Consider the following 23,933-nt stretch of genomic DNA (forward strand, 5'->3'; position numbering starts at 1 on the left):
AGGCGTCGGCTGCAGTGGGGCCCGGGCGCCGGGAGGTGCCGCTGCATCTCCGCTTCCCGGCGCCTGACCCAGCGCGCAAAGTTGGGCTGGAAGCCGCCGGGGGAAGGAGGGACGGAGCGAGCGCGGCGGCGGGGAAAGGGGGCGGGAAGCGGCAGGGGAAGGAGCCGGGCGGGGAGGGGGGTGGGGGGCCGCCGGGCGTGTGTCACTCGCGCGCTCCCTCCGAGTCGGGAGGATGTGCTGAGCGCGGCGCCGGGAGGCGGCGGGGGCCGAGGAGCCGTACCCGGCGGGAGCCGAGGAGCCGTTCCCGGCGGCGGCTGGCAGCCCGAGCTGCCGCTCGGCGGCTCTCCTCCCTCCGAGGCTCCACATCCCGCGTCCCGCCCGGGCATGGTCGGGCGCCTCGCCCCCGCGCGCCCCGGCTGCTGAGTCTCGCGGGAGGCGGTGCGGAGGCCGGGAGGCCGGCGAGGCCGGCGCGGAGCGGAGGCGAGCGCCCCCGGAGCCGGGCAGGAGCCCGCGCCCCGCGCCCCGTCCCTGCCGCGCGCGCCCGGGTCGCCCGGAGCCCCGATGAGCCCTGATGGCCGGGGCACAGCCTGGAGTGCACGCGCTGCAACTCAAGCCGGTGTGCGTGTCCGACAGCCTCAAGAAGGGCACCAAATTCGTCAAGTGGGAGGATGTAAGTGGGGGCGGCCGGCGGGGGCGCGGGCGGCGGGCGGCTCGCGGGGGCGGGGCGGGGGCGAGTTACGCAACGGGCGCCCGGGCCTCGGGGCGCGCGACGGCGGCGCTGGGTACCCGCTCCTGGGCCCTTGGGTCGGCGGTTGGGCGTCCGGGCTGGGTATGACCGGCGCCCCCTGAGGGTCTGGTATCTTGGGGCCAGTGGAGCAGAAGCGCAGGAGGGGCCGGTGTTGCCGGGTGACTGGTCCTGAGAGTTTGGAAAGTGGGGAGGGTGAAGTTGGCACCCGCTGGAAATCGCTGGGATGTGGACAAGTAGCGCCCTTCTCCGCCGGCAGATGCACACGCCGCCCCCGACCGGCACCTCCTCTGGCCCCTTTGGAGAAGGAGCTGCCCCGGAGTCTGAACTGTTGAGTGGTGGCTCACCTCTTAGCGCTGTTCTAGGTGCCCACGCGGCAGAGGCAAGAGGACACGGCAGCCCAGCCGACAGGTGGCTGGTGATGCCAAACTTCAGCTCTGGGCTCCGCAGGGAAGGGCCCCGAGAAGGCTCGGGAGGACGCACCGGGGGAGGGCACAGGGGGTCACTGAGGGGTCAGCGGGGCGCGCTGGGCCTGCAGGCTACACGGGAAGGCGAGTTTCTGAGAACTGAGCTGGCTCAGTCTTCAGTTCGAAATAGACAGAACACGAGACATTCCTTCGATTTACCTTCATCTTTTGCCAGGACGGGCAAAAGCCCAGCCCCGGATCTCCAGTGACCCTGGACCCTAGAACTTAAAATGAATCCCCCCATTGCTTTCAAACATTTAAATTAATAATTTTGTTGTATACATAGGGATCTTCAGATGGAGAACAATAAGTTCTAGATTTATGTCTTGAGTGTCATTCAAGGTGTCAGTCCTTAGATCCTTGAGCCGCTGGATCAAAGGATAGTTAGGTCCAAATGACTAAGGCATCGCTTAAACAGGAGAAATTATAGGAGAATCTTTTCTTGTTGAAAAGATTTTCCACCTAGTAAATTATAGTCTGTTATTCTCCAGGGTATTTTTCTTTAATCTCCTTAAGACATTTTCCAGTGTCTGAAAACAATTTAAATATTCCAGGTAGAGAATCCAATTACTTAGCAGAGCTGGTCTGTGTCTGTATTTTGGAAGTGCCAACAGGACTTAGAGGCTGAGTCCACAGCTTTCCTGAAAGCTCATACCAATTATTAAATGCTGTAGGCAACCTTTTACTATGGACTTTACACCTTTCTCCTCTGTCCTAGTCTAATGACTGGATGTTTTCTGTAAATGGAATATAGTAGAATCTAAACAATAAGTTCAGCCACAGATGAAAGGCTTTATTTGTGTCAAGGAGAAACAAAGACAATGGAGTTCAGCAACAAATAAAACAGTCTTGCCCTTCTGGAGATCCTTAGATAGAGAGCTGATGGGTTTAGTGAGAAAAAGAATGAAGAGTAGAAGGAAAAGAGAGAGAGAGACTTTGCAGGATAGAGAAGGATATTCCAGTATAAGCTCTGGATTTATTCACAGCCATGATTTTAAGTTGCTTTTTAAGTAATGATCCACAATGTCTTGTTTGGAAGAAAATATGAGTGTCACTGGAAGTGACGGTCTTCCTTAGGAACGCATTTTGATACATCCAGGTAGGCAATTTTTATTGTGTGCACTTATGTCACATATATTTCTTTCTTACCTACTAATGCCAGGCCCTGGACTAGAGCCTGGTGTGATACAGAAAGCAGTGACCCTTCTGCTGACCTTCTAGCAGACCTTATAGCCTAGGTGAAGGGGAAAAAAATGGTTTTGAGAGGACCAGTGATATAGAGAGTGAGGGATGCAGGGAGAGTGTTGGAGAGCCTGCTGGTTGAATGCCGCCTGCAGACGCTAAGAAGGGCTCCCTCTGAGCATTGAACAGTGAGTTTCTGGGACGGCCCTGTAGGAGGACTGTGGGGACTAAGGAGAGGGCCGGTGGAATCTCAGAGTTTTCAAAGGTGAGAACCCAGGCTGCACCCAGGAGTCAAGTTATCTAGAATGCAATGATGTCTAGTCAACTTGTCTAGAATGCAATTCAAGTTCCTTGTCTGGCCTTCTTGGTCTCCATGGTGATCTGTGGAGTGAGAGAACCCAGACTTTCTTAGGGTGGTTTTTCCTTTCCCTAGATGTCACCCTTCTCCTCTTCCCAGTTCATATTTGTTCTTCTGGGATCAAACCAGTTTTGATTATCTGGCTAATTATATTGCATATTCATGAGACTGTGTGTTGAAGACAGTGGAGAACTAGATTTTTCAGTCCGTGAGTACCTTCTGATTCCTTTACCAGTCAGCTGTGTGACTTTAGCTTAGTCACTCAACCTCTCTGAATCTTCACTGTGTCTTGCACAGACTGGGAGTGCTACATTTCCTACCCGTTTTGTCTGAGAGTCGGCAGTAGCTGATAGAGTACGTCTCACACTTGAGCATACTTAAGCTCTGGGAACCGGCCTCAATTTCGGATTCAGAAGGTCTGAAATGAGTCTGGGAATCTGCATTTTTCATAGGATTTTGAGAATAGGATTATTTCTCATCAGATCTTGAGATCTGGTGCTACTGGTTTGGGGAACCACACTTTGAAACAACTGAGATAAGATTTGTGGGAAAAACAAGCAAACAAACTTGGAAAGTATGGTAGAGAGCATAATCTTGTTGGCTTGCATATATTTCCACTGGTTGGTTGATTTCATTTTATCTCTGTGTTTGCATTTTGAGAATTCTTCCAACTGTTACCTTTGTGCCTACGCACAGAGTCGGACACGACTGAAGCGACTTAGCAGCAGCAGGAGGTAGAACAACCTCAGTAACATAATCATGGATAATCTTTTTAGATCTTCCGGGATATTTTAGGAAAGGTCTCTGATGCCCAGGTTAAGTTAACTCACATTCGTGCATTTCTTTTGAATTTCTTATAGTCAATGAAACGTTTTCAGCATTTTCATCTGCTTCTAGTGGGAGTGTTAGAAAAGGAGAGGAAGCAGAGAAGCGTTTTGAGAGGCTGTCTAGTCTGACTTCCTGCCTTTGAGCAGGGGAGGCTGCTGTGTTTTTCCTTTTGGCTCTGACTTTGGGAAATGCATGCTGCCCCTTTCCCCCAAAGGTGTGCCCCATCTGCTAATGAGGAAAAGTAAATGCTGGAAATAATTTAAAATACCTCAAATGTCTGACCTCACTTAAAAATTGTAAACCCTCTTCTCTGATCTTTAAGAGTAAGGTTGGGCAACTCAGAACAGATTTTCAATAACCCATTACAAAGTTTAATGGTACATTTGAAAATGATGCATTTGGAGCTATTTAGAATTGTGAAGAGATTCTCCCTTGTTCCTTGAGTGGCTAAAGAACCGCAGTCACCAGTCCTGCTGTCCTGACCCCCATATAGAACAGAAGATGTCACGCAGAGGGTGCAGTGCCCGCATAGTCTGTTGGCTACCTACCAACGTCATGGTGAGGCTGTGGGCACTTTAAGAGTGGTAGTTAAAAGCTTTGACACTGGAGTTAACCAATCACAGCAGACAGAAAGTGGGGGTGGAGCTGGAACGGGGTCCTGGAGACATCTGTTCCATTAGGGCCAGGTATTAACTTTTCTTTTGCCCAATCATGGGAAGGCCTGGGGGTCCCCAGTGTCTCCAGGGGCAAATGGAAATATTTCCATTTTTGAACAACTGTTCTCGTTCAGTCTCTAAGCCGTGTTCGACTCTTTGTGACCACATGGGCTGCAGCACGCCAGGCTTCCCTGTCCATCATCAACTCCTAGAGCTTGCTCAAACTCATGTGCATTGAGTCGGTGACACCATCCAGCCATCTCATCCTCTGTCATCTCCTTCTCCTCCTGCCTTCAATCAGGGTCTTTTCTAAAGAGTTGGCTCTTCACATTAGGTGGCCAAAGTATTAGAGCTTCAGCTGCAGCATCAGTCCTTCCAAAGAATCGTTTCATTTCAGTTCAGTCGCTCAGTCATGTCTGACTCTTTGTGACCCCATGGACTGCAGCACTCCGTGCCTCCCTGTCCACCACCAACTTCCAGAGCTTACTCAAACTCATATCCATTGAGCTAATGTTGCCATCCAACCATCTCATCCTCTGTTGTCCCCATCTCCTACTGCCTTCAATCTTTCCCAGCATCAGGGTCTTTTCAAATGAGTCAGTTCTTTGCATCAGGTGGCCAAAGTATTGGAGTTTCAGCTTCAGCATCAGTCCTTCCGATGAATATTCAGGACTGATTTCCTTCAGGATGGACTGGTTGGATCTCCTTGCAGTCCAGGGGACTCTCAAGAGTCTTCTCCAACACCACAATTCAAAAGCATCAATTCTTCGGTGCTCAGCTCTCAGTATAGTCCAACTCTCACATTCATACATGACCACTGGAAAAACCATAGCTTTGAATATATGGACCTTTGTCAGCAAAGTGATGTCACTGTCTAGGTTTGTCATAACTTTTCTTCCAAGAGCAAGCGTCTTAATTTCATGACTCCAGTCACCATCCACAGTAATTTTGGAGCCCAAGAAAGTAAAGTCTTGCACTGTTTCCATTTTTTCCCTGTCTATTTGCCATGAAATGGTGGGACCAGATGCCATGAGCTTAGTTTTTTGAATGTTGAATTTTAGGCCACCTTTTTCCACTTCCCTCTTTCACCTTCATCAAGAGGCTTTTCAGTGTTTCTTCACTTTCTGCCATTAGCGTGGTATCATCTGCATATCTGAGGTTGTTGATTTTTCTCCTGGCAATCTTTATTCCAACTTGTGATTCATCCAGCCTGTCACTTCATACGATATACTCTGCATATAAGGTGAATAAGCAGGGTGACAATATACGATCTTGACGTACTCCTTTCCCAATTTTGAAGCAGTTTGTTGTTCCATGTCCAGTTCTAACTGTTGCTTCTTAACCTGCATGCAGGTTTCTCAGGAGACAGGGAAGGTGATCTGGTATTCCCATCTCTTAAAGAATTTTCCTCAGTTTTTTGTGATCTACACTGTCAAAGGCTTTAGCATAGTCAGTGAAGCAGAAGTAGATGTTTTTCTGGAATTCTCTTGCTTTTTCTATAATCCAATGGATGTTGGGAATTTGATCTCTGGTTCTTCTGCCTTTTAAAAATCCAGCTTGTACATCTGGAAGTTCTCAGTTCATATACTGTTGAAGACTAACTTGAAGGATTTTGAGCATTACTTTGCTAGCATGCGAAATGAGTGCAATTGTGCAGTAGTTTGAACATTCTTTGGAATTGCTCTTCTTTAGGATTGGAATGAAAACTGACCCATTCCAGTCCTGAGACCACTGCTGAGTTTTCCAAATTTGCTGGCTTGTTGACTGCAGCACTTTAACAGCATCACCTTTTAGGATTTTAAATAGCTTACCTGAACAACGAATAATGGTGTATAGGTATATATAGTTGAACATCAAGGCCAGGCCTTGCTGTCCAGAGCTTGGCCAGTAGATAAGGAACAAACCTACGGTGGCGACTTGTCTCATCAGTGTTTTGAAAGGATGTACCTTGCTTTTATTTTGCATTTGTATCTGATCAGACTCTGGTGGTAGGAGGTGTGTGTACAGGACTGGGCATTTGAGAGCGGTCTGTGAGATATGAGTTACTTTCCCCGTCACAGCTAGGGAATTTGGGAGATTATGAGCTTGACCCCTCATTTCTCCATGTTGGACAGGGTGTGGAGGAAAAGGCAAAGGTTTCCCAGTCTTGGATTTGCCCCAAACTCATCATTTTCAAGTGCACCATTATGCTTTCTGAGGGGTCATTGAAAATTTGTTTTCTAAGTTTGCCCATTCTTCCTCTTAAAGATCTGTGTCTTTGTTCCACAAACTTTGGAGCATGGAGGGCTGCTCATTTGATTGTTTCCTTTTCTCTACTCTCACCCTCCAAATTCAGAGCTCAGTTGTGGATGAATAGCTTAGCGCATTGCAACCTCATTTTCCTCATGTGTAAGGTGAGGCTTGTAGTATCTCCTGCTGCACAGAGTAGCTGGTACCATTAAAAGAGCAAAGGTACATGCCCTGCTCTGTGTGGTGTCTGACACACAACACTCAATAAAGTATGTTTTAATCTTTATTTTATTTTTTTATTAATTTTTATTGGAATATAGTTGCTTTACAATTTTGTGTTTTTACTGCTGTATGGCAAAGTGAATCAGCTTTATGTTTACATATGTTGTTGTTGTTCAGTCACCCAGTTGTGTCCAACTCTTTGCGACCCATAGACTGCAGCACATCAGGCCTCCCTGTCCCTCACCATCTCTTGGAGTTTGCCCAAGTTCACGGTCATTGCATTGGTAACGCCGTCCAGCCATCTCATCCTCTGAAACCTTCTTCTTCTCCCCTCGATCTTTCCCAGCATCAGGGACTTTTTCAATGATAACCCCTCCTTTTTTGATTTCCTTCTCATTTAGGTCACCACAAAGCTTTGAGTACAGTTACCTGTGCTATATAGTAGGTTCTTAAACTATCTTTTTAAAGTGATGCATACATACTAAGTCACTTCAGTTGTGTCCGACTTTGTGACCCTGACTGTAGCCCTCCAGGCTTCTCTGTCCGTGGAATTGTTGCCATGTCCTTCTTCAGGGATCTTCCTAACCCAGGGGTCGAACCCACATCTCTGGTGTCTGCTGCATTGGCAGGCAAGTTCTTTACCACTAGTGCCACCTGGGAAAAGTGATGATCTCCCAATAGTTAGAGGGCCATGAACTTTATCAAGGGGGTCAGTATGTGTTGGATGACAGTTTTATTCTCCAAGTGGGAGGAGCTAGACCTTTCTTCCATTTCCTTTAATGTATATTTTGATTCTCATGCTTTATAATTTGAAATGGAAAAAAAATCCATTTTTTACCCTTTTGAAAAATGTAAGTATTTTAGAGAAAATCTATATAAAAATCAGCACTCTTTCTTTAAAGCAAGTCAGTTTCCAAAGTGTTCTAAATTTTTATTTCTACATAAAAACCTTAATATATACCACCCCATGCCCACACACAGAATAAGTACACAGGTTTGATGCCCAGAAGGAGGTGGAAACAGTTAACAGAATTCTTGTGATTTAGCAAGAAAAAATTATGTATTAATAGATACATGTAAATCTCACATTGTATATTGTATGTCACAAGAGTAATCTGACATTGGAAAGTCATAATTGCTAGACTGGGTACATTGTTTGGGAAAAAGGCTGAAGAACTGAAATAACACCTTCTCCTTTCTACACCACTCTGCCCTCTGCACCAGAAAACCCACAGCTAAAAGAGGTAACAATAATAAAAAACCTTAGTAGTATATTGCGCTTTTCCCAACATCCTACACAAAAGCTCAGTTAGAACTTTCAGATTATGTAGAATCTGAAGTTTGCAGTTTCCAAAGTGGTGACAAGATGACACTGACAATATTAATGAGGAAGGAGACGGGAAGGTTTCTGAGGTGGGCAGTCAGCAGCATTCACTTGGAGCAAGCTGCATGAGAGAAAGGGGAGAAACAGTGCTGGTCGGGAGATGATGGATCCAAAGGTAGTCCCAGAAGGCTGGCAGGTGCCCTCTCAGGGAAAGTCGCTCAGTCGTGTCCGACTCTGCAACCCTGAAAGTCCATGGGACTCTCCAGGCCAGAACATTGGAGTGAAGAGCCTTTCCCTTCTCCAGGGGATCTTCCTAACCCAGGGGCCAAGTCCAGGTCTCCCACATCGTGGGCAGATCCTTTACCAGCTGAACCACAAGGGAAGCCCTCTAAACTGTCACTTAAATATGCCCAGATATGTCCACTTTTCATTTCCAAAGAGCTTTTGTGAATTTCTCATTGACAGTGATTACTGCAGCCTTAAGTGTAAGAATATCACTTCTCCAAAGTGAACAAATAAACCTATTTCAAGCTGTTGATCAGAGTGTAACATTCATGAAGTTAAACTTGCAAATCTTGTGTCCAGCTGGATCAGTTTTCACCAAATGAATGCTGTGATCAGCACCAGATCGAGATAAACTGCTTGCCAGCCCTCCCTTAGGAGATCCTGAGCGCTCCCTTCCAGCCCTGCATACCCACTCTTCTGACTTATAGCCCTATAGGTTGGTGTTGCCTCTCTTTGATCTAAGAAAGCTATTTTCTTTTTATTTTCAATGAAAACAAAAACCTAAAGCACTTTTATTACTGCTTTAGGACCTTCTTCAGCAATAACAAAAATGACTTATCCTGGGTTTAGATGGACCTTGATTAGGTCCTTATCTGTCCTAAAGCCTGGGAAGTGAAGCAGGTAAATGCCCCCAAGGAGAAAACAGTTAAACAAAACTCTGGTAATTGAGCAAGGAAATTTAATGCCTACAGGCTTTTATTGGCATAGCAAAGCATAGTAGTAGAGTGCTGTTTCTGGAATGTGTTTTTCTCTAGTAGTTTTTCTCTTATCTTTCCTGACCCGATATTCCCATCTGTGGTACATTAGGATAATTTACTCTGGCTATTAGCATATCTCCAATCCTTCCCAGGAAAGTGTTGTCCTATCAGTAAATACCTTCAAATGATGTTTACCTGCAATGACTGTTTAAATGGGCCAGGAACAGTTTGCTTTTTTTATATCAAGCTTTGTTATCTATGGTTACCTGTTTCTTATCAGGATCATTTCATTTTATCATGAACAAGGAGTGCCGGTAGAAAGTGGAATGGGATTGATTGTGAATTGTTAACTAACACTCTGGGTCTCCACCTAAATGACAAATCTTTTGTAACTGAAGACCTTAGTTTTCCTGTTACTGGAGCTAATAGAAGGTCTATTCAGCCTTTCTGGATCCTATCATAAATTCCATCTGCTCAGAGAGATTACATAATGCTCCCCTTTCCCCATCTATTCCTTATCAGACCCCACAATCAGAGCCAGTGCCCCTATATTGCACGAAGGAAAGGAACTAGGACGTGTTTCTGAGATTTACACATGAGACCCTAAGGATGCCATCGATTCTGTAATTAAAAAAAAAGTAAATGAAATAGAATATAAAGAAAGCTAGACTCTTGGAGAATTCTTCAAGTTCCCCTCTGACCACTTTGCGCTCTCAGATTTGATTTTATTATTTTCTTCACATGTTATTTTCAATTTGGGGAAATTTTTATTTTATTTTTTCTGAAAAATGCTTAGGTATATGCTGAAATATAATTGATGTTGATTAAATCCATATGCATTTATCAATAAAATTATTATCAATGGAGAAACATCATTATATAAAATTTTGAAAAATTTAGTGTTAAAGGGCAATTAAAAGTATCCTACATATGGTTTTCATTTCAAGGACTCTTTTTTTTTTCTTAATTCCAAATGTGTGTGTGTGTGTGTGTTAAGTCACTCTTTGCAATCCTATGGGCTGTAGCTTCGCAGGCTCCTCTGTCCATGGGATTCTCCAGACAAGAATACTAGAGTGGATTGCCATTTCCTCCCCCAGGGAATCTTCCTGATTGGGATTGAACCTGTGTCTCCTGCATTGGCAGGTGGGTTCTTTACCACTAGCACCACCTGAGAAGCCCAATTCCAAGTATACTTTTGTTTACTGTTATTTTTAAATAGGAATATAAGTGCTTTACAATGTTGTGTTTTTGCTATATAATGACGTGAATGAAATACACATATTTGCCCTCCCTCTTGAGCAAGGACTTGTTTAGTTCACAATATTTGCTCTTTTTTTTTTCTTTTCTTTTCATCACAGTGAAGTTTTATAAACAAGTTCAAGGAGAACAAATTAGTTAGCAAAGTGCTTTTATCTAAACTAGTCATGGTGGCTATTTATATATAACATTGATACATAGATTAAGAAAATCTATTTTCAGCAAAAAATCTTTTTTGCTGTTAAAAATCAATTTTTCTTTGAAACTTGTTAATAAAATAGGTAAAGGAAAGTTAATTTGATTCATTTTGTAGAAGAGGCCAAATAAGCTGAAAAAGAAAGACCCCAGAGCAAGTCAGCAAGTGGCCCAGTCGATTAAAAAATGATGAAGGAGGCTGACCAGGATTCTCTGTCAAGTGTGCTGTTTGGTTGGATGTCACTTAGCATCCATCCCCTCATCCTCTTTGGGGGACTTTTTATAATACAGAGTTTGGGAATCTAAAGCCGTATTTATTGGACTTCCTGGAAGCATCTACTATTTTGGCTGTAAATTCAGCCCCGCTAGTATGAGATGCACTTGTATGGGATGTGGAAGGCTGATCTGTGAAGGAGGCCCCTTCTCTGCCGTCTCTGAGCTGTTTCTGCAGACATGTGGGTTGCTGCAGGAAGAAGTGCTGTCTTCTGTGTCCTTTCCCTGTGTCTGATTGCAGAGAGGTGGTGGCCATCATGGCTGCTCCCTGTTCTCGGATTACTCTTCCTTCGTCTTCAGCTAAGCTGCTGTGTGTGTCACTTGAGGAGTTTCATCTTGATTTCTCACCTTTCTGAATGGGGTGGAGGCAGCAGTTCCACTCTAGGGTCAGCGTATCACATTCTGGGGTCATTCACAGAGGCCCAACCTGAAGCCTGCTTCTCTGGTCCTATTAATGATGCCGTCAAGTGCCTTTGTGTACAAAGCTTCCAGAGAGGTTTCTGTTTCCTTTATTAATACCTGCCCAACATGGCCTTTTACGGTTCTAGGATTCCGTGACTTTCAGTCCTGACATGCAATAATCATCCACACAGCCTATGTAATTTTCTCCTTCAATATTACATTTGAGTATAATGAGTTTTGCTATAATACTGCCTCTTGGGTTCAATGTTGAGAGTGAGTCCTAATAACTGGCCCTGATATTTACAAACCACTATCATTTATTTATGCATGCTAAGTTGTCTCAGTCGTGTCCAGCTCTTTGTGACCCCATGGACTGCAGCCCGCCAGGCTCCTCTGTCTGTGGGAATCTCCAGGCGAGAGTACTAGAGTGGGCAGCCATTTCTTTCTCCAGGGGATCTACCCGGCCCAGCGTTTGAACCCTTGTTTCTTATGTCTCCTGCATTGGTAGGTGGATTCTTTACCATTGAGCCACTGGGAAGGCCATTATTTATGTATAGTCATGCCCATTCAGTCATGAAGACCACCTCAAGTGGTAGGGAAAGATCAAGTGTTGCTGCTGCTGCTAAGTCGCTTCAGTCATGTCCGACTCTGTGTGACCCCATAGACGGCAGCCCACCAGGCTCCCCTGTCCCTGGGATTCTCCAGGCAAGAACACTGAAGTGGGTTTCCATTTCCTTCTCCAATGCATGAAAGTGAAAAGTGAAAGGGAAGTTGCTCAATCGTGTCTGACTCTTCGCAACCCCATGGAACTGCAGCCTACCAGGCTCCTCCACCCATGGGATTTTCCAGGCAAGAGTACTGGAGTGGGTTGCCATTGAAGTGTTACTATTCCTATTTTATGTAGATGTCAGCTGGGGCTAGTGGGTGGTGAGTTGCCCAAGTTGCCCACAACTAGTTAGAAGCAAAGTCGGGTCTTTAGGTTAAATTATGGGCCTCTTCCAGTCTCTGGAGAAGGAAATGGCAACCCACTCTGGTATTCTAAACTGGAAAATCCCATGGACAGAGGAGTGTGGCCGGCTTACAGTACATGGGGTCGCAAAGAGTCAGACACGACTCAGCAACTTCACTTTCCAATCTACTGTGGCAAACAGGTTCGAAACAGGAACCTTTCGGTAACAAAAGGCTTTTAATAGAATTCAAATGAATACAAGTTGAAAGTGATTCACTGACTTTTCAAAAGAATCCCCCTGATTTTAGGATTCATACAAATGAGGCTAAGATCCTTGCAAACTCATCCCTCTTTGCTAGTGTCTTAATAAACAGCTGCAATATTTTATGATGTACACACAAAATCCATTTTTATTATACAACATAGGACTTGGAAATGTAGGAAAACTTCATTGCTGCTTTGAGGCTCAAAGACAGTTTATTCTTCAAATGTTCTACATTAGTTAGTGAGTATAAAACATGCTTGTGGAAAGATATTTAAGAATGGTGTTTAAAGCAAAGTTCATTTTGTCCTTACCTAATAAGTGACACTTTGTATCTAACAAGACTCATTACATGTGCTTTTCTATCTTTTTCTCTTCCAAACATACTTGCAAATGCTGTCTTTTGTTGGATTCCCCTAAGGCTGATCCCACGGCTTCCTATAAGAAATTTTTGATCTTGGAAGATGGAAGATAAGGTGGGCATGAGGGAAGTGTAGAAGTTGCCCCATGACCCCAGGCAAGAGGCAGGATTACTTGGAATTCAAGGTGGTGTCAACTGAGAGGTCAGATATAAGCTGCCAGGACAGGAAGTTACCTCCAGGGAGGTGGTGATACCTTAACTGGCCCAGGGCCTCTGTGTTATTCATCTTCTTTCCCTAGGACAAAGCAGAGGCTTGGCACTGACTTGGTGCTCAGGGAATGTTTGTAGAATAAAGGACTCATCCAGTGTGTGTCTCCCTCACAGTGGGTTCTTCTCCCTCACAGTGGGTTCACAGTGGGAAGGGAGGCAGGCGGTCTTAGGGAGACTTGGAGGACAGTCATGCTCCCAAGACCCTTTCATGCCATGTCGCGTGTGGTGCTGGGTCCATCTTTCCATTCCCTCTGAAATCTCCCTCTGTGGCCTTCTTAACTTTTGTTTCTCCATGTGGGTTCCAGAAGCAAAACGTTTACTGTCAGCGTGTAGATTGCTGTCACAGGTACACATTTCCTGTGAAGGCTAAATATGGCTTAAGGTTGATGTGCACTCAATTGTGATTCAATATTGGTTGAAAATTACGATGCTTAGTGTATTTACATCTCTTATTCTGGATGTTACCAGTGGCTTCTGTTTTCTGAAGAAGATACACATTTACCCAGATTTTGCAAGGAAAATTGCCCTTAAAGAAACTCAGAAGTGTTGGGAGTGATGAACAAAAGACTGATGGTTGTGAAAACATCCTCTCTATCAGGATAATGATTCACAAGGAGAAAATCGAATACGTGAGTTTTATTGCCAAAATGAGAAAAATATCAAGTAAAAGACATATAGTTTTAAAATATTATTTATACTAAAAATTCCACCTACACTGTTTCTTCTGTACAGAGGGAATGGAAGTCACCAGGACAATAGTGTTGATGTATGCCCTTCCCCACTCCTAGTTCAAGCACTTGGATCACCTCCGTGGTCCTGCCTTCTCTTCTGTTCCTGCGGAAGCAGCGTACCTTCTCTGTGTCCAGGGGCCCATGCCTGCTGGTTTCTCTGGATCCTGGATTCATAATTATCCTCCCCTTTGACAGTGTCTGTGAAAGATTCTTCTCTGCTGACGCTCTTCTAAGAACATGGAAATACGCCTTGTAGTCCCACAAAGGCTGGCGTAGACTCCAGCAGAGTCCTCCGCCCACCTTCCTCTGCAGTTGCCGCCCTGCCCCTCCTCCCTTCCTCTGCAGGGAGATGCCGCTCCCCCCACCTTCTCCTCCCCTCCCACCTGTCCTCCTGAGCCTTGTTCTGCCTTTGCCACTGCTTTGAAGTTTCTCTCGCCAATGCTATTGGCAGGTGATATTTTGCCAGCTGATATTTTTCAGAATCGACCTTACTTCTTTTTCTGCAGGTTCCTTCCATCCACTTTTTTGTTCAGAGTTCCTACTTTTAATGTGTATTGATGCCTCTTATAAGCTGGACATTTTGCTAGTGTTGTGGATTGATGATGATAAATGATTTGGTTTCCATCTTCATGGAGTTGATATTCTGCAAGGGGAGATAGATGCTCAGCAAATAGAGGTAAGGGATGTCACTCTAATTGTGCTAAGTACTACAGAAAAAAGTGCAAAAATACAAATGAGTGTAAGAAGCTTGGAAGGAGTCCCTAGAGAAATTCTGTGTAGGGGAAGACCTGAGTTATAAGTAGTTCTTCAGCTAACAAGAGGATGGGAAGTGTGTAAGGTCGAAGGAGCAGCACTGGTGAGCATCCGAAGGAAGGAGGGCACAGGGCACTTTGAAGGACAGAGAAGAATAAGCAAATGGGGAACTCAATGGCTCGGATAATGAGGAGAGAAGGCAAGGGGCTGCATGTATCCTGTGTAGGCCATTGCAGGATTTTATCATGAAGGCAATGTGAAGCCACTAAGTTACGTTTCTCAACCTCAGCACTATTTACATTTGAGGCTAGATGATTATTTGTTAAAGAGATTGGCCTGTGCACTGTAGGATGTTCAGCAGCATCCCTGGCATCTATCAACTAGATGCCAGTAAAAAACTTCCAGTGTAACAACCAAGATTGTTTCTGGGCATGGCCGGCATTTCCCTGGAGAGCAAAACTGCCCTGGTTCAGAATCCTTGATTAAAATGTAAACCACTGATTTAAATCTTAACTGATTAAGTGTTGAGCCAGGACCTTCCTGATACTTCAGTGGTTAAAACTCTGTGCTGCCATTGCAGGGCCAGGTTTGATGCCTGGTTGGGGAACCAAGATCCCACATGCTGTATGGCACAGGCAAAGAGAGGGAGAGACAGAGAAAGAGAAAGGGAAAGAGGACATTATCATATACAAAAAGTATTGGGCCACTATATGTGCGTGCACATGCACCTGGCTAGCAGCTGTGTGAAAAGATGCTCATCATTTGTCATTAGTCATCAGGGAAATGCATTGATATGATAAAACCACCAGTGAGATGCCACCTTACAGCCCCCAGACCTAAATCTATATCTTCCTGAAATGATTGGTTTACTCATCTGATGCCCCCACTAAACGGTGAGCACTTTGGGTGATGAGGGATCTGGATGTTCATTTGAATCCCTGGTACAGACCTGCAGTACCTTGTATGGTATTTGAAGGTGCATGCTTTCAACTGTTGGTTGTATTTTGTTAAAAGAGATTTTTATACTTGTCAGTAAACGGCAGTTATTTTAATGGCACTTCTCTCCACTTTCTGCCTGCTCCATCCTGGACTTTCTTCCCTCCTTTACTTTCCTGTTCTTCAGGAAATTTCAGACTGGACAGACCCCGGGGAAAAGCTTCTAATGCATGCTGTTGCACCTAGGTTTACTTCACTGATCCTAGTCTCATACTCAAACATCTAAGACCACCTTTGTTGTGTGTGTGTCTCTGTGTGTGTGTGTGCGTGTCCCTATGTGTGTCTGTGTGTGTGTGCATGTGTATCTCGTAGTCAGGGCTGCGTGGCTGACATTTGTTGGGCATCACATCTGATTTTCTGTGACCCTAGGAATTCTTTTTCCCTTACATGACTCTTCCCCATCACATATGTATTTTCCATCTTTGGCTCTGCTGCTTGTCTGAGGGAAGTCTAGGGTGATCCCTGTAGAGCATGGCTGGTTCTTTTCCCTTGCTGACTCTGAAGCATTGATTGGTCTAGAAGCACGCATCTCTTGCTGCTTGTGTTCTCTTGTTCAGTAGCACGAGGACGTGGGCTCACCGTGGAGTCAGGACCATGGTCAGCCGCGGTTGGTGGGTGGGCTTTCTGACAGTGGGGGCTGTGGGGCTGTGGGCTGGCCCTTGACAAAAGGCAAAATGGGTTACAGCCTTCAGGTTGCAGTTTATATCAGTTTTCTGAGGTGTCCATAAAGTAGCATGGACTGAGAGACTTTAACTACAGAAGTGTATTTTCTTATTGTTTTGGAGGCTGCACGTCTGAGATAAGGCGTTGACAGAGTTGGCTCCTCCTGAGGACCCTGAGGGAAGGACTTGTTGCCTCTCTTCTCAGCTTGTAGGTGGCTGACTTCTCCCTGTGTTTCACGTCATTTTCCCTCTGTATGTGTCTGGGTCCACATTTCTTTTTTTTTTTTCATAAGGATGCCAATCCTACTGAGTTAGGGCCCACCTTTAATAAATTCTTTTAACTGAATCACCTCAGTGAAGATTGTCTCTAGATAAGGTTGCACTCTGAAGCACTGCATAGCACTTGAACACTTGAATTTGGAGAGGGATGATTCAGTTCATTATGCACCTGGCCTGGTAAAGGAGAGCTCAGAGCAGCAGGGTATTGGTTCTATTCAGATACTTGAAGAATTGACTCTTGGAAGCAACTAGACTTTGGACTAAGATGTTAAAACTAAATGGTAGCTGCATACATACATAAAAAGTACTGAAACTTTCTAGCTAGAATTATCTGACCAAGCTTACTTGTGAAAAAGATTTCCCTGTTAAGGAGAATACTTACTGTGAGCTGCTCTGCCCAGTAGAAATATAAAATAAGTCACACTGGAAATTTAAAATTTTCTAGTGCCATATTAAACCAAGTAAAAAGAAACAGGTGAAATTAATTTTAGCAATATACTTTATTTAACCCAATATATTGATTTTCATGGGCTTCCCTGGCAGCTCAGACAGTAGAGTCTGGCTGCAATGCAGGAGACCCAGGTTCGATCCCTGGGTTGGGAAGATCCCCTGGAGAAGGGAATGGCAACCCACTCCAGTATTCTTGCCTGGAGAATTCCATGGGCATAGGAGCCTGGCAGGCTACAGTCTGTGGGGTCACAAAGAGTCTGACATGATTGAGCGACTAATGCTTTCCCACTTTCATTGATTTAAATGTATAATCAATATAATAACACATCTTAGCCAAACTTGTCACATTTCAAATGCTCTGTGGTCTCAGGTGAGCCCATATTCAGCAGCATAGGTAGAGAGCATGCCTGCTCAATTGGGACCAAATCATCTCCAAAGAAGTGAAAAATGGTTCTTGAGGGGTAAAAAGCTTAACTCTTTTTATTTTATATAAAGCACAGTATACACACAACATCTAAATAAATATTCAGAACATCTGTGATATTAACATTTCATGGGGATGATTAGAAAACTAGATGTCAAAAAAAGCTCTTCAGCTGGTCAGTAATGAAATAGCACTGAGTGGCGGTGGTGTAGAGTCTGTCCTAAAGGTTTAATCCAGTACTACACTTACTAGCTTAGCTAGGTTTCCTTGGACAAGTTAGTTAAGTTAAACGTGAGTCTGTTTATCTGTAAAATGAGGATAATAACAGTGTCTACTCTTAAAATTTTATAAATATCAAAAGAGAAAATCCATTTAAAGTTTAAACTGCAGCTCAGACAAAAATGTTTAGGATGTGTCTGTTATTATTTGGTCAGGGAGATTTGTAAAGAATATTCTGGTATCAGGAAGGAGTTTGGACTATTTTGTCACTGCTTACCAGTTTCTTTAAGACATTTGATTTATTTATTATTAACGTATAGTTGATTTATTATGTTAGTTTCAGGTGTACAGCATATTGATTCAGTATTTTTATAGCTCATACCCAAGGATATGTAATTTATTTTATAGTTATTCATTTTCATATTTCATCATTTTAGTGAGATGTAATTGTCATATAACATTATATTAGCATATATTATTGCTTTATATCAGCAGTTGTTGTTTAGCTGCTAAGTCAGGTCTGACTCTTTTGTGACCATGTGGCCTGTAGCCCATCCGGCTCCTCTGTCCATGGGATTTTCCAGGGAAGAGTACTGGAATGGGTTGCCATTTCCTTCTCCAGGAGATCTTCCCAAACCAGGAATTGAACCCATGTCTCCTGCTTTGGCAGGTGGATTCTTTACCACTAAGCCACTTGAGAAGCCCTTATATCAGCACATTGATGAGCAAATCATGAGCAAATATAGCTGTCACAGGATTTTGTTGATTGTAATATTGATTCCAGTGATTTTTTTCTTGCTGTACTAGCTTTCTTTTTTTTTTTTTTTCCAAATCGAGGTTTTATGGAGGCCTTTTACTTTGTTCCTTGACTGTCTTTTATTTGACCTAAAGTCTTTTTGGGGAACTCATGTAAATAGCAAAACAGCAGCTTCTTATATCATTATAATACATTTCACTTTTGAGGCAATAAGATTGAGAGTGAAATGGTTTCTAGAAGGAAAGAGGTACATAGAAGTTTACTGTACACTGTCCACAATTACTAACTTAAGACAGTGTGTTTATTAATTTTCCTCTTTTCAAGGTGGAAGTTTATTGAAAAAATGCCTTATAACTTTATATAAGCAAATTAAAGTTGAATTCCTAGATATAAGCCATTTACTTACAAGAAACAGGGACTTCTACATTTTAACCTCACTGGTGTTTCTTGGCATTTGCATCATTGTATTCCTGACATCACTGAAAACTTAAGTTGAAATGCAGATTCTCAAACTCTATTCCAGTTTGAGATTATCTCCTAAATGAGAAACTTCAGAGAAAGGGCTCAGGAGTCTGTGTTTTAACAAGACCACCTGTAAATCTGATGCACCAAAACTTTGAAAATCACTGTCCTATGGAATAGACATATTATAGTTGTTGATAGAGAAAGAATAAAAACTAGACCATGTGAGAGTTATCTCCATTATTCTGCAGTGAAATGCTGCAGTTGCCTTGGAAATGAAGGATGGCCATGTATTTCAAATTTCAAACTAGAGCAGATATTCTGACAATTAAGGATATTTGATCTCTGCATCTGGTGTCTCTATTTCTGCTTTGCCAATGAGATCATCTATACCATTTCTTTTAGATTCCATGTAGATTGTTCTAATGTATATATGCATTAATATACAGTATTTGTTTTTCTCTTTTTGACTTACTTCACTCTGTATGACACTCTCCTGGTTCATCCACATCTCTACAAATGGCACAATTTCGTTCCATTTCATGGCTGAGTAATATGCTGTTGTATATATGTACCACAACTTCTTTATCCATTCCGCTGTTGCGAGTCATTTAGGTTGTCTTCCTAAATGTCTAGGTTGCTTCCTAAATGTTTATAGACATTTAGGTTGCTTCCTAAATTGGCTATTGTAAATAGTGATGTTATGAACATTGGGATGCTGCTGCTGCTGCTGCTGCTAAGTCGCTTCAGTCGTGTCTGACTCTGTGCGACCCCAGAGATGGCAGCCCACCAGGCTCTTCTGTCCCTGGGATTCTCCGGGCAAGAACACCGGAGTGGGTTGCCATTTCCTTCTCCAATGCATGAGAGTGAAAAGTGAAAGTGAAGTTGCTCAGTCGTGTTCGACTTCGTGATCCCATGGACTGCAGCCTACCAGGCTCCTTCATCCATGGGATTTTCCAAGCAAGAATATTGGAGTGGGGCGCCATTGCCTTCTCTGGAACATTGGGATGCATGTGTCATTTTGAATTATGCATTTCTCTGGGTATAAGCCCAGTAATGGGATCACTGGGTCATATGATAGTTCTATTTTTAATTTTTAAAGGAACTTCCATACTGTTTTCCATAGTGGCTGTATCAATTTTTGCTCCCACCAACAGTGCAGGAGGGTTCCATTTCTCCATACTCTCTCCAGCACTTATGTTTGTAGACATTTTGATGATGGCCATTCTGACCAGGGTGAGGTGATACCTTATTTTAGTTTTGGTTTCCATTTCTCTAATAATGAGCAATGTTGAGCATCTTTTCGTGTGTCCATTGGCCACCTATATGTCTTCTTTGGAGAAATGGCTGCATACTCCATAGCACAGGGAACTCTATTTAATGTACTGTGTTGACCTGAATGGGAAGGAAATCCAAAGGGGAGGAGTTATATGTATACATTGACTTCCCAGGTGACCCAGTGGTAAAGAATCTGTCTGCAGTGCAGAAGATGCTGGAGACTTGGGTTTGATCCCTGGGTCGGGAAGATCCAGGAGGAAATGGCAACCCACTCCAGTATTCTTGCCTGGAAAATTCCACGGGCAGAGGAGCCTCGAGGGCTATAGTCCATGAGGTTGCAAAGAGTCAGACATGACCGAGTAGCTGAGCGCGTAGATATAGCCGATTCGTTTTGCTATACAGTAGAAACTAACACAACATTGTAAAGCAATTATGTGCCAATAAAAGGTAATTTGAAAAAGGAATACTTGAGGTCTGGGTTGAGTGGCTACTTCAGTGGGGGGAGAAAATAGACACTTGCTGCTATGTGGGAGGTGGGAAAAAAACCAGTGGAATTGAAAGTGGATATTCATGTATTTCTGGGTAAGATCCTGCTTTGCATGGCAAGAATGCCAAGTCCCAGCTGATCTTGGAATGTTAGAGGTGATTATGGAGGAAGTAGGCAGAGAGCCGAGATAAATGATCATTTAGCAGAAGAACTGTGGCAGGAAGAGTGGGGTCAAAAAAATATTGAACCAAGGAACTTTAATTTTGGAGGAGGAGAAGGAATAAGCTAGAAATAGCAGTATCAGAAGCACCAAGGCAGCCTAACACAATGTTCCAGCATATAAATTTGAGTAGTGTTACTCTGCTAACTTTAAGTATTTGATTGTCTGGGATCCTGGCAGTGAACTGTCACCAAGATTTTGATTAGAATCTTACCTAATACTCTTGTCAGACACTCTGATAAGAAAAGGAACTGACATGAGTATGAGAAGTTACATCTACAGGTTAATTGCAAATTTACCTGGAAATGGGGTTGTGTGTTCTGTGAAGTCTGATGGAAACTTTTATTTTGCCCAACTCTGGAAGAGTAGGTGATATAATGGAACTGAAAATATTGCTATGATTTATTGGAAATATTGCTCTGAACTTTTATGCATGTAATCTTATGGGAGAAGCCTAAAATGTTTTAAAAATTATTCTTGCATTATAATATCAAATTTGCTTCCAAATGTCTATTTTTTTTACATTTAGAAATAATTTTGGAATTTTAAAATTTCAGCTGAAGTTCTATGCAGAAGCACAAGCCTTGTAAAGGATATTTTCAGACTGCACATTAAGTACGAATCTTAAGAATGTCAGGAAAAAACATAATGGCAGTTCCTCAGAAAATTAAATATAGAACTATCATATGATCCAGTTATTCCACTTCTGAGTATATATGGAAAAGAATTAAAAGCAAGGATGCAAACAGTTATTTGTAGACCCTTTTCATAGCAGCATAGTTCACAATAAGAGGAGGTTGAAAACAACCCAAATGTCCATCGATGGATGAGTGATTAAAAATGATATATCCATATAATTGAGGAGTATTCAGTCTTAAAAAAGAAGGGCATTTTGACACCTACTGTGACATGGATGAAGCTTGAGTACATTATACTGAATGAAATTGATCAAATACAAAAGGAAAAATACTTGTATGATTCTACTTATGTGTGTGTGTTAGTTGCTTATTCGTGTCTGACACTCTGCAGCCCATAGACTGTAGCCCAGCAGGCTACTTATGTGAGTTATCAAAGAGCAGTCGGATCATAGATATAGGAATGGTGATTGTCAGGGCCTGCGGCAAGGAGGGAATGGAGAGTTAGTGTTTACTGAGTGTGGAGTTTGAGTTTGGAAAGATGAAAAAGTTCTGGGGATGGGTGGTGGTCATGGTTGCATAGCAGTGTGAAAACATTAAATACTTTGCTTAATGAACTTAATGAACCTTACACTTAAAAATGGTGAATTTTATATATGTATATGTATATATATATATTTACCCCAATAAAAAAGAATACTGTGATAATCATTTAATATTTTAATGATTCAACTTTTAAAAGTTACTACAATAATCTACTACAATAATAATAAATATTTTTATGTGCCAAGAATTGATCCAAGTGCTTTACCCAAATTACCCTATTTCAGTTCAGTTCAGTCGCTCAGTCTGTCCGACTCTTTGCAACCCCATGAATTGCAACACGCCAGGCCTCCCTGTCCATCACCAACTCCCGGAGTTTACTCAAACTCATGCCCATCGAGTCAGGATTGCCATCCAGCCATCTCATCCTCTGGCGTCCCCTTCTCCTCCTGCCCCTAATCCCTCCCAGCATCAGAGTCTTTTCCAATGAATGAACTCTTTGCATGAGATGGTCAAAGTACTGGAGTTTCAGCTTTAGCATCATTCCTTCCAAAGAACACCCAGGACTGATCTCCTTTAGAATGGATTGGTTGGATCTCCTTGCAGTCCAAGAGACTCTCAAGAGTCCTCTCCAACACCACAGTACAGTTCAAAAGCATCAATTCTTCGGTGCTCAGTTTTCTTCACAGTCCAACTCTCACATCTATACATGACCACTGGAAAAACCACAGCCTATACTAGAAGGACCTTTGTTGGCAAAGTAATGTCTCTGCTTTTGAATATGCTATCTAGGTTGGTCATAACTTTTCTTCCAAGGAGTAAGCGTCTTTTAATTTCATGGCTGCAGTCACCATCTGCAGTGATTTTGGAGCCCCCCAAAATAAAGTCTGACACTGTTTCCACTGTTTCCCCATCTATTTGCCATGAAGTGATGGGACCAGATACCATGATCTTAGTTTTCTGAATGTTGAGCTTTAAACCAACTTTTTCACTCTCCTCTTTCACTTTCATCAAGAGGCTTTTTAGCTCCTCTTCACTTTCTGCCATAAGGGTGGTATCATCTGCATATCTGAGGTTAGTGATATTTCTCTCCACAATCTTGACTCCAGCTTGTGATTCCTCCAGCCCAGCATTTCTCATGATGTACTCTGCATAGAAGTTAAATAAGCAGGGTGACAATATACAGCCTTGACATATTCCTTTTCCTATTTGGAACCAGTCTGTTGTTCCATATCCAGTTCTAACTGTTGCTTCCTGACCTGCATATAGGTTTCTCAAGAGGCAGGTCATGTGGTTTGGTATTCCCATCTCTTTCAGAATTTTCCATAGTTTATTGTGATCCTCACAGTCAAAGGCTTTGGCATAGTCAGTAAAGCAGAAATAGATGTTTTTTCTGGAACTCTCTTGGTTTTTCGATGATCCAGCAGATGTTGGCAATTTGATCTCTGGTTTCTCTGCCTTTTCGAAAACCAGCTTGAACATCTGGAATTTCATGGTTCACGTATTGCTGAAGCCTGGCTTGGAGAATTTTGAGCATTACTTTACTAGCATGTGAGATGAGTGCAATTGTGTGGTAGTTTGCGCATTCTTTGACATTGCCTTTCTTTGTGATTGGAATGAAATTTAATTCTAACTAAAAACCTCTGAGGGAGGTATGATTATTATCTTATTTTTTCCCCAGTTATTATTGCTTAAATTGAGGTACAGGGAGGGCACAGGCAGTGATTTGAGCCCAAGCGGTGGCCTGCAGTTAGGAGTTGACCTGACTCTTAGAGTAAATTTTACCATGTACACAAAGCCTTAGATCCATTCTACCCATCAGGAAGATAACCCCAAATTCCAAAATTATCTCTGCAAGTTCTAAATTTATTACAGATCTTTTTGATCAAGAGGATATGACATACCACAGTTATAATGTGTATGAAAAAGTTGGAATAAACTAGTTATTTATGTCTCTTAAAAAAAAAATGCAATCCCTGCAGAGACCTCAGTGTTTCAGTATAAAAATCCATATCCAGTGACATGTGTTTTTTGGTGCAGATGGTATGCCTCTGTGAAAATTGCCAAAAGAAAA

At 43.0% G+C, this 23,933-nt stretch overlaps 1 protein-coding gene across 1 annotated transcript in view; it reads left to right on the forward strand.

Moving 5' to 3' along the window:
- Positions 1–550: 550 nt before the first annotated feature.
- PLCB1 (phospholipase C beta 1) overlaps positions 551–23,933 on the forward strand; it is an 854,020-nt gene continuing 830,637 nt past the window's right edge. Inside the window, exon 1 of the mRNA XM_052650392.1 lies at positions 551–670. Coding sequence (XP_052506352.1) covers positions 572–670 — 99 coding nt within the window. The 5' untranslated portion in view covers positions 551–571. The remainder of the gene's footprint in view (positions 671–23,933) is intronic.

The sequence above is a fragment of the Budorcas taxicolor genome, chromosome 13 (assembly GCF_023091745.1).
Source record: "Budorcas taxicolor isolate Tak-1 chromosome 13, Takin1.1, whole genome shotgun sequence".
NCBI lineage: Eukaryota > Metazoa > Chordata > Mammalia > Artiodactyla > Bovidae > Budorcas > Budorcas taxicolor.